General features: G+C 51.9%; 1 protein-coding gene across 6 annotated transcripts in view; it reads right to left on the bottom strand.

Annotated features, from left to right (window-relative positions):
* Positions 1–11,485, bottom strand: part of SFMBT2 (Scm like with four mbt domains 2) — a 217,060-nt gene that overhangs the window by 6,599 nt on the left and 198,976 nt on the right. For 5 of the 6 annotated variants that reach the window (XM_025445576.3, XM_025445579.3, XM_049101144.1 and 2 more), the window contains 4 exons: positions 7,910–8,085; positions 5,067–5,233; positions 4,511–4,774; positions 3,655–3,783 (listed from right to left, as the gene is read on the bottom strand). In XM_025445576.3, the coding sequence (XP_025301361.1) occupies positions 3,655–3,783; positions 4,511–4,774; positions 5,067–5,233; positions 7,910–8,085 (736 nt within the window). The remainder of the gene's footprint in view (positions 1–3,654; positions 3,784–4,510; positions 4,775–5,066; positions 5,234–7,909; positions 8,086–11,485) is intronic. The other variant, XM_025445580.3, reaches the window with a different exon arrangement.

Here is an 11,485-nt window from a genome sequence, read left to right as displayed (position 1 = left end):
CAGAATGGGTATAGGCCTGGGGATACATAGTCTCGTGAGTATCATGGGACTCATAAAAACACATTTTAAGTAGGAAACAGGATGATGTTATAAAACCATGTGCAGGTGGCTTAACCATTATGTTCAATGAAGAACAGAACAGAAACTTCTTTTAGGGTAAAGGAAGTTTTTTTAGTTGGAGATTAATACCATAAAAACTAGTTGATCTACCTAAGATCATTGAGTTAGAGACTGTATTGGAACTAGAACCATGGCTTTCTTTCTTTCTTTTTTTAAGATTCATTTATTTATTTTAGAGTCAGAGAGAGAAAGAGAGAGAAAGAGAGCACGCACACGCATGCAGGGGAGGGGGCAGGGAGGGGCAGAGAGAGGAGGAGACCAGCAGACTCCCCGCTGAGCAGCAAGACCGACGTGGGGCTCGATCCCAGGACCCTGAGATCATGACCTGAGCGGAAACCAGGAGTTGGACATTTAACTGACTGAGCCACCCAGGTGCCCCTAGAACCATGGTTTCCAGATATTAAACTTTGGAGGGAAAGCCGTCACTCTAAACACCCATACTTAGGATGGCCATCCTTGGACATGTAGATTCAATTGCAATTGAAAGCCAGTCCTAAAATGCTTCCATAACTCTCCGCAGACCACAGCAGTGAAGGCAGCCGCCATATGCAGGCACCACATTTAAGTGAAGGATGTCATTTATTTACTCAACAAGCGTTTCTCGAGCACCGTCTTTGAGCCAGGCACTCTATGGCCTCTGTGGTTACCGCACTGAACAAACGAAGACTCCCTCCCAGGAGGGCCATTATGATGAACAGACCACTACAATACAGAGAAAATAAAGTATGGTCACGGAGCTACGGGCTCAAATGGATGGGAACACAGCCAGTCTTATAGGAGGAGTCAGGAACGCTCCAGAGATCAGGTGATGCCTGAACTCAGACCTAAGGGGCCAAGGGGAATCATTAAGGGGAGGTTGGACCCATGGAAGGCAAGTAGTCCACGAGAGCACGTACCCAAGGAAAGCTCAGAGACACTGAGGGTAGAGCCGAAATGGGCCCAGATGGCAGTTAGGATATGGGAACTGCTGGGCTGTGTGAGCAGGAGTCACTAAAGATGTTAGAGAAGTCACGTTATAGGACTTGAACATCCACAAGCTGGTATTGGGCACAACGTCCTGGAATGGGTCAGTAGGCAGGGTGGGGAGGGCATGAGGGACCAGGGGTGAGGATGCTTACTACGGGGTAGCACAGCTGAGCCCGGTGAACTGGGGTGCTCCCCGTGGGGTCCATTACAGGGTGCCACAGAGCGGCCAGCCCAACCACACACCGCATGCTCTGCGTACAGCGCACGAAGGACGGCAGTGATTTCCAGAATATACAAGTCACTACGCAAACCAACAACAAAGACAAACCATGAAAAAAAAATTAGGCAAAAGGCATGAGCAGATACTTCACAAGTGAAACAAAAGTGGTGAAATTTGTGGTGGAGATGCCAGCCTTATCAGGGAAGTGCCAATGAGGCCCACGACACAATTTTATGCCCACAAAAGTGACAAAGTCACACAGTACTAAGTGTTGGCACAGAAGTATATGGTAACGGGAACCCCTACCCCATGAGTGGAAACGTATGTTGGTTCACCTACTGTGGGAAACCTTATGGCATCACCTCGAAAAAGCCTGTGAGAGGAACTCAAACAAGAACACGATAAATGCAAAATTTGGAACAGTATTTACCGGTGGTGGAAATAAAGGGGAGGGGACAGTAGATGCAGCCTTGCAACAATCCTCTAGGCTCCTCCCCGGAGGGCGGCTTTCAGAGCTGTTCCCTTTATCAGCATGCCCCCGATGTACAAGTGTCACGTGCACTCTTCAGGATGCAAAAACTATTCCTCAGTAAAAATACTTTCATGCGTCTACACCTCAGGTGCAAGGTGTTATTCCTCGCCAGTTCTTTCTGAAATGCTTTTCCTTTTGCTACATTTTTCTCACGTCTCACAGCCCAGGAAGGAGGAGAAAGGATTCCCCTGATAAATCAAACCTTAGTTTCTGAGGAGGTGCCAGGTCTTTTAAAGTCGTTTTACATTTCTTTGCAAAATATCGACTACATTGTTTGTATCGTCAGACCCCAAAGTAGATACTGGAGACACACAATGAGTGAGATGTGGCTCCGTCACCGTCCTGCTGGGGGTCGGGGCACAGAAACACGGATGCAGCTGGCCCAAAGCAGCACCTCCCAGCAGAGAGAGCTGGGCGCTGAGGCCCGGGACCCAGGCGTCAGGGGCGGCCTCGCATTTTAATTCACTTTTGAGAAGACACGGCAGTCAGGGCAAGGGATCTCTTCTACTCTGTTTCCCCGTTCTATCCTCGGCACCTAGAAAAATGCCCGCCAGACACAGAACAAGGGCTCGTTAACGTGTGTTGAATGAACAAAGGGGAAGACCTGGTCTGCCCACGTGAATTCACTTTTTCCACAGTGGGCCCAGTGGAAAATCTGGGGGAGTCGCTGCGTGCGTGGGAATCAGAGGCCCTTCTTTCTCCCTTCCTCCCGGAGTGCCCGCAGTTACCCTCCTTCTAGGGTATCGGTGTGTATGTATCATCTTAAAAAAAGATCATGCACACACACCTTTAACTGATTATACAGCAAACAGTACCTTCCTTAAATATGAGGCCCCGAAAGACACAGTTAGACCATGAGGCAGCGTGAGAAACGGCAAGACTTCACACGAGTGCAAGAGAGCAAGTCACAGGCTTCACTGGAAATTCTATCTGCAGGGTGGCTTGTGTCCAGACGGGCAATTTGTTTCCACATTAGTTTAAGGGGCGATGTAAAAAAAAAAAAATCCCTGACTTAGGGCTCAGAGCAGGTCTTAGGTTTTAGCTAAATATCATCTTATCTGCAGAATCAAAGTTCCTTTAAAGTACAGAGTACGCCGATCGTTTTGCATTCAGTCATCTCCCAGCACAGTGCCTGACATTCCACAGGTTTTTAACGTCATTGCAGAGGAAGGAGTGAAAGAAATGGGGGCACTGAGAGGAACAGGGAAGATGAGGAGACATACTTGCCCCGTTTCTCCCACTGAATAGAACTAAAAGCCCTGGATGTGATGAATCAAATAAACATAAGGTGCAGAGGAGAGAGAGCCGACCGCAGGGACCTGGTGGCCCGAGAGGGCGTCGAGAGAGTGCCTGGGTTTGTCTGTTTGCCTCCCAGGCCAAGACCTATCGCTAAAGAAGCTTCATGGGTGAAAAGGGCCCAAGGGAGGCCTGCTCCCTCCAGCCAGAGGACGGGGGAAAGGTAGCCGAGGGAGACAGACACCTTTTAGACAAAAATGGCTTTACTGCAGGACAGCAGGACAGGCCCCCTCCCCCCGACCGACACAACAAAGGCCAGGCGAGCGCCCCGACCCCCAGGACTCCCCGCCCCCAAGAAGGAGCATCTGAGAAGACAAGCTGGGGCTTCCGTCTGTGCTTGGCAGCAAGGAGCCCCCCACGGAGGTGTCAGCAGGGACTGAGTGTGAGCCAGGCTTGCACCCCCCAGCATCCCGGGAGCAACGTGGGGAGGCCGCCTGCCCTGCCAGAGCCGTGTCACAGAAAGCAGCTAAATCAGCAGATCAAACAAAACTGAGCAAACTCAGCCACAGAACCAGCGCACCTGCTCCTGAAATATCTTGGCCAAGGGGGCGCAGTCAGTCAGCTTGATGAACCTCACCACGTCGGTCACCGTCCACTCCAACGGGTTGCTCTCCAGAACGAGTCTCTCCTCGTCCTCTTGCTTTGCATCCTGATGGGAGAAAGGAGGCAGGAGGTCATTGGATCACTGCAGGGCCTGAGCCAGACTTTCCTCCTCCCTCCAGCCTCTGCCTGGGCACCCGACAGGCTACAGAGACTTGGGGGTTCGAGGGGCGTTCTTAGCATCTCGCCTGGGTTATGACTTTGCCTCCCATGACTTGTGTGTCCTTAGAGGTCAAGAGAAAAGGCACCGTGAGAGCAGGAGCTGAAAAGCCAGTTGAGGAAATCCCGGGCCTGCCTGGTGAGGATGCACCTCCGCTGCAGAGATGGTACGCGGCGCCTGAGAGCCTACGGGAGGCAGCCAGCTCTTGCCCATTTATTCTGGTGGTGATGGTGCCCATGACCTTCCAGCCGATCGTGTCCCGCCTGTGGGTCTGGGGGAGACCCGACACACTGACCTAACCTTCTGCGGCCACACAGGGGCCCCGTGAAGGGGAAGCCCAGTGGTCAACGGGACCCTGAGGACTCATCAGGTCTGTTCTCCTGACAAGAGTCCTTTGCAACTAGAAAACCTTCCAGAGAAACAGGTGCTATTACTGTCCTGGACTCCACTCAAGACGGGAAATCACCAGGCCTCTCCCCCAGACTTGGACCCTGGGCTGCAGCTGCCGCTACCGCTCCTGGCAGTTTAAGCTGGGAGCCCCACATCAAGGCATTCTTCACCAGCCTGCCTGCACCCTGGCCCCACACAAGCCCACCCTGGGGCCCTCGGGTGTTACCTCCACAGGGTCGTGGCCGGTGGCCGTGCCCTGGTCCGCCCCCTCGGCACGGGAGGCCGCCTGCACCCGTCGGGCCCTCCGCGGCCTCTCCACGGGCGGCCGGCGCTCCGGCTCCGAGTTGCTCCTCAGGGTGACCGCCCTCCGGGGCCGCACAGAGGGCACCTCGGCCGAAGAGGTGTCCGTCTGGTCATCGCGGAGCTCAGAGCTGGTTTCCTCACTGCCAGTGTCCTCGTCCATGGCATCTGCATCCTCTTCCTCGCTCTCCTGGGGAGAAGGGGAGGCACTAAATCCAGGGAGGCCTTCTCCTGCCCAGCTGGCCCCATGCACACCCCCTGAGCGGACCCCAAGAAGGGACCCCAAGGCCCATCCTACTGTCCCCACCATGGTCCCTGTCACAGCTCTCCCCCAGCCCGCAAGGCCAAGCAGAATGAAGCCACTCTCAGCGACCAAGGAGCTGGGGCTTCCAAACACCCGGCGTCGCATGTCAGCTGCGGCCTTGCCCATGAGCAGCCCGTGTCCCAGGCCAAGGCGGGAAGGCGCTCCAGGCCAGACATACCTCCCCTGAGCCCGTGGCGAAGTCCACGGCGGAAGACCTCCGCTTCTTCTGCACGAAGATGGATTTTCGCCGCTTCCTTCGTCTGGCTGGCTTCGGGTGCCCGCTCTCGGTGCTGGCTTCCCCGATTGGGGGCTTAATGATCTTCTTTCTCTTTCCGTAATAATAGGCTGCAAGGGGACAGAGGACGGAAAGCGTTTTCTAGAGGTTGTGCACACGTACATACGTGGACCGAGGGGGACTACAGAAACGAGAGGACAACCGGGGAGGAGGAGGAGAAAAGAGAGGAGAGAAAGATGGCTCTTCCGTTCAGAACAATAAAAATCCAACATCTCATGTGGACATCAGGTTTCCCTCTGTCTCTTCCGTGGAGGAGGAGACATTTCTCCAGCACTCTCATGGTTCGAAGGTGTTCTGGGAAGGACTGTGAGTCTTCAGAACTCAAATATTAAAGCTCCCTCCACCTGCCCATGCCACTGTATTTGCAGACGGGGCCTTTGAGGAGGTGACTAAGGGTGAGTGAGGTCAAGACAATGGGGTCTTCCTCCCATGGGACCAGCGTGTGGGGTGGGGGGGAGGGGAACGCACGCCAGGGGCAAGGGGCAGGTGAGGACGGAGAAGATGGCCATCTGCAAGCCCAGAGAGAGGCCTCGGGAGAAGCCAGCCCACCAGCACCTGAGAGAGGTCTCTGTTAACACGAAGAGCACCCGGGAGAGAATCATCGGCCACCCTTCAATAACGACCCATGTGTTTTGTAAGTTAAATGCATGTTCAAGTCATTGAAGCCACTGCTAAGGATCCGGTTTTCAATTATGATCCCGACCAAGACTCATCACGGAAAGTCTCGACTGTCCCACAACATAACCACCTGCAGAATGGGAACCTTGATCTATGGTTGAAAGGAGCCGAGAAAAATACCTAAACACACCGCTCCTGGGGACAGTGGAGCACGTACTCTGCAGTGCAGTGTGGTCCCCATACGTGGCCACGCTGCCACGTTCCCATGGAAAAGTCACCAGGCCCTGACACCCCACTGCCTCACATGCAGAACGAGCCCAGTGGGACCAAGCAGAGCAGGACGATCACTGCTTCACGGTTGTCCCCAAGCACCAGTTACAAGTGGATAAGCACCTGTTCACACCTAAGAACCCCGACAAGTCTGCTGCAGTTTGTTTTTTTCCAAGCCAGGTGGGGAGTTATGATGGCAGGGGGAGTACGGGAATGCTTTGCCTTGTCCCTCAAACTCAGCTAGATAAACACCCTCAGGGCCTCAACACCCAAGAAACTGATCCAAGGCCTGAGAGAGCGAAGTGTGTATCTACAGGTGGTTTCCTATAAGCCAGACGCTGGAAATCAGCACAGTTTCACTGACTACAACAAAGGTGTGTCTGCTTGCAGAGCCTTGGGGTTGCGCCGGGTGACGCTTGGCCTCGAAGCTCTCGATTGCCCCTCAGTGTGGTTTTGTCATTTCCCCCTGGGACATCTGCAGCCATAATAACCGTAACCTGACCCAGGGATTTTAGGATTTTCATGCTTTATCATCCCAGACCCAGAAAAATCTCTAAGTCATTTTGGTCGTGTTTAATTGGAGCTTGGTTAACCCACCTCTTCCTATTTTTAAGGTCAACCTTCAAGGGCAAGTTTAGCTCTTAGTCAAGTCCTCTGTGATTCTGGGGCATCTGTTAGCAAGCAGCCCTGCTCCAGGGGGTCTCCCCTCTGCCCAAAGGTCATAGGAGGGGGAACAAGTTCTCCAGAGAGGACGGGACGTCACCACACCCGACCCACACCCAGGTGGCTCTGCATATGTGAGCGTGGCTGCAGAAAGCCAGGCAGTCCAACCTTCCAGAGGAGGGTGCAGACTCTTGGAGATGGAGCTGAAAATGGTTTAGAATATCCCTGCACCTGTACAGAAAAAAACATGTGGAAATTCACACTCTGAGTGGAGGTTCAGGTACGTTCAGATCCCTGATTGTGACACACCAGGTGATCCACCTCAGCCGGCTGGGGCTCCCGGCACATGGACTGCGCTCCGAGGCCCTGTGGATACCCTGGCAGCCGGAGTGTGGGCCGGGACAGCGAACCTGCGGGCCACTGAGACGGGGATGCGGTCACCCCTGGGTCAGAGATGACTGAGGGCAGAAGCGGGCATCAGAGGGAGTCAGCAGAGCTCGACATAATCTGAGTGGCTGCCGTGCATGCAGAAGGCAGAGCTAAGGACAAGACCCAGGAGAGGCCACCAGAAGGCGGAGGCTCCAGGGTGTGGGGACAGAGGAGGCTGACAGCAGGACTTCCTGCGGGGGGGAGGTCAGAGCAAAGGTGGTGGGGGCGGCCAACCCCGCGTCCCAGGACATGAGGGGCAGTGGAGCCCGCGGGAGCGTGGACAGTGCAGGCTGCTTCTGCACCGAGGGAGCCATATAGACGGGAGGAAGCCGTGTAGGACGAGGTGCTCACCTCGCACAGAAGGGCAGAGGGAGACTCTCCTTGGTCAGCGTAAGGACCAAGAAAGCCATTCTGGTTACTTGCCATGACCAGGAACCAGTTTTACCCGGCTTTCCTTCCAGCCAGATCGTTTCCAAACTCAGCCAATGCCCTGAAGTTCAGAGCATACCCGGCGTCATCTCTCCTTTGCCAACGCCCGCCAGTGATAATCTGTTCTGGGGTTGATCATCCTGTCCCTCTCCTGGGCTGGGAACGCATAAGTATCGCCACAGCAAATCTTAAAATAATTCTTTTGCAGCATTTTCCGTGAAAAATTATTCAAGAGTTTGAAAACAGAACAGCCCACCTACGGCCTTCCCCACCGTTTAGGCCCGCAGACCAGTATTCTTTCCGTGATTTGAACTTACTGTACTTGGTTTTGGTATGGATGGAGCAGTTCTCTGGGCAGTTTTCCGAAACCAGCACAGGACTGAACAAGTTTGGGCAACACTCTAGCTTGGCGCAAACCCGCCGGCAGAAGTCTGCAACTTGGTCGGATGTCCGTACGATCTTGGCCACGGCCCTGTACGTCTTGCCTCTGTATCTGGAAAGAAGGAAGGGAGAGCAAGGCAAGACCACACGGTTACTCAGACCTCTTCTGTCTGCCGTATTCCAAAAGTAGCCTCGTGACTTTCTAACAACAAAGTCGGCTGTGTGTGATTTCCACGCCATTTGCTTTGATCGCCCCTGAGGAGCTCCGAGAAGTCTCCCTAAGGAAGCCCGGGATTGTGCACAACACCTGGGATGAGGTGCCACGGCAGACTGGCCACCACAAACATTCCCACTTGGCATCGTCTCGCCACGTGGTATACGTAATTTAATACTGGCTCCAGAACGCTTCTGAAATCTAGATAGTGTCACTTGTTGCTCATCATGTTTGAGGGAAATTTTAAAAAACAACAACAACAAAAAAAGAACCTTTCTCCTGCCTAAGAAAAACCACATGCATAAAACCAGAGACTGTCTCTTCGGAAAAGCACATTGGATGGATTCTTGTTTCAAAAATGGGCACCGAAGCCCTGGTCCTAATATTTACAGTAACAACGATGTGACTAAGGCTTGGCTGTAAAGAGGAGCGCCTGGATATAGGTTCGAACCACCTCTAGACCCACTTTTAAAATATCATTGGTACAGAACAATGATAAACTTCTCAGGTAGCAGCAGACTACTGGTCGTTACTCAGTTGACACGTCATGGAAGCTGGAGCCCACTGACATGAAAAATGCCTCAGCACTGTGGGGCTTGTTGAACCGCACGCACCCTCCCTGGATGTGCACCCCCATTTTGAAATCTTGAACAACTTATCTTCCAGAAAAACAGCAGATGCTCAGCCAGATGACGCTCATGTTAGGCTTTAGAAGACAAACCACAACCCAGAGGCGTCGACTACCCAGAAAGCCAACGTCGCCCTCCCACTGCACGTCTGCAAGGGTGATGGCCACAAGCTCTCTGCCAGACCTGCTCTGCACACTTGTGTTTCAGGTTTCCAAAAGCCTGACACAAAACAACACGGGCCCCAGGCAATGAGTGCAAACAGTGCAACGTAAGGAGAACATCATTTCGGGCAATTTGCAAACATAGTATTACATTCAAAACCAAGATCTGGTTCCCTAAAAATAATGTGGTGACAGGAAGAAATAGGATAAACTGATCCCGACTTTCTTTCAACCAGGCTTTCTTTCTACACTTCTGAAGACTAGAAAAATCTTCCCCCTCCCGACAAATCATTTTTCTTTTCTTTTTTACAGTATCAACAGCAAAGAAATTAAATTCTAACTTGAAAAAAAACTGGACTTTTGTGTTCATTCTCTAGTCTTTCAGATCCCAGTCCCTCTGTACTGATTGTTCTTGCATTTCTCTGAAGTGCCGAGCTTGGCTTTCTGTGTAGTAAGAGCTAAAAAGCAATTCTTTGTAGATAAGATCATGCTCTCGATCGCACAGCCCTGAACAACTGTTGATTTTTCTGGGACCTCTATCGACCCCCGATGTAGGAACACATCCCCAGCTCCGAGGAGGGCTCCACGATTCACTCTTGGGTAGTTCCTGATGGCTGCTTTTGTCGTGCTTCATAATGAAACCAGCACAGTTCTGTGGACACGGCGCATCTCTAATGTTCTGGGGAAGCCAGAATAAAAATATGTCCCTGGTGCAACTTCCCTGTGCAGTTTTTCCCACTATAGTGTTGGTAGCCCTGGGGGTCTCTCTTCTAAAGAGCTCAACATCAAGATTCTTAAAGTTCCTTTAAAAAAGAAAATGATATAAAGTACAGAAGCAGGAGAAAAAGGGAAAACTGGGTCCCAATTCAAACCATTGAAGTAGGGCCCCCAAGACAGGTTTCTTCATACCTTCAGATTCCAACACAGCGAGAAACACCTTTGAGGGACAGAGCAGGCCAGGAACTGATGCCCACGGCTGTTTCTCCCCTTCTAAAGGTTCGGGGTGACTCCGGGGAAGCAAGTGTTTCAGTAAACCTTTCCTAATTAGGAGACGCCAATCGAAATTTATGAGGATAGAATTATACAGCCTGGTTTTAAAAGTAACAGAATCCCCTCCTCTGCCCTTCTGGAATGATGAGTCCATCGTGAAGCCCTGGTGGTGGAGGAGAGGGTGGGGAGACTGGGGGTCCAGAGGGAAGGACACTTAGCCATGTAATTTATTAAAAGTCCCAGCAAGACTGCTGTAAACACAACACGAGATAAGGTTTTTAAAGCATGGAGTACAAGTGCTGTGAAGAGAGGAAACTTGAAAGACACGATCAAGCTAGTACGCAGCACACAACTCCTTGGCATTATGATATCGGAAGGAAGGAAGGGAGGGAGGGACGGGAAAAAGAAGTAAGAGATCACTGGGTCAGGGGCACCCAGGTGGCTCAGTGGTTGAGCGTCTGCCTTCAGCTCAGGGTGTGAGCCTGGGTTCCTGGGATTGAGTCCCGCATCAGGCTCCCCATAGCAAGCCTGCTTCTCCCTCTGCCTGGGTCTCTGCCTCTCTCATGAATAAATAAATAAAATCTTAAAAAAAAAAAAAAGATCACTGGGTCAGAAGTGATGCAGGATAACAACAAGCAAAGGTAAAGAAGGTGGGGAAGAAGGGAGTCAGGAAGATCCGGTAAACGGCCGTCCTCAGAGGAACTCTGCCTCCGTTCCTTTGAAGACCTCTCCCCCTAAACCCCATTCCCTCCTCACCCCTGCACTAATTGAGGCTCCAGAGAAGTATGGAACAGGATCTGCTCTTTCCTAGCGGGGCACCGCAGAGAGGCCTGGATGACCCTGGTCTCAGACACCTGCTTGGGAACAGCACAGGACATCAGAGAACAGAGGGATACAGGAAGGATGCTCTCCTGGGCTGTCACTGTGGGGACCCACTCAGAACCTCAGGGCGACATAGAAGTTATTTAAAGTTGAAGATGTCTGAAATTTGACAGATGCAGAAAGCAGCTTTCTTGGAGCTTCCATTATGTGACGAAAAGCGGAGACTTCTGAGAAATGAGGATTACCATGAGTTCTCTCCTTGGGGCAGCTTCTAATCTCAGGGGAGAGACCAAAGTAAACCTACCATAAATCCGCTGTCCACGGAGTTTCATGGCCACAAAAAAGATACAAAGCCTGCTTGTGCCTGCATAAACCAGCATTTTCACAAACTCTCTTATCTCCCCTTTGTTCTCCTAAAAACTCCTTTGTCTTTCATATAAAAACTATTTGTTCTTCCCTAAAGGCCTTTACTCCATACTGTCTTTCCCCCACTAAGTTGAGTATAACATACACAGAAGCTCCAACTCCTAACCGCCCCTTCAAGTCACCCATCATGAAGCACTCCTGTGCGTGTGCGTGCAAACAGTGAATGAGAGAACTTGGGCCAAACTGAAGTCCTCCCGCTTGGACCACCCTGATGTTTAAGAGTGGATCATGTCATCCGTGTTGGGTTCTTCACTCCACATTTCCTCTCGT

The sequence above is a fragment of the Canis lupus genome, chromosome 2 (genome assembly GCF_003254725.2).
Source record: "Canis lupus dingo isolate Sandy chromosome 2, ASM325472v2, whole genome shotgun sequence".
In the NCBI taxonomy this organism is placed as follows: domain Eukaryota; kingdom Metazoa; phylum Chordata; class Mammalia; order Carnivora; family Canidae; genus Canis; species Canis lupus.
Note: the sequence above shows the minus strand (reverse complement) of the source record. Positions and strands in the feature narration are given on the sequence as shown.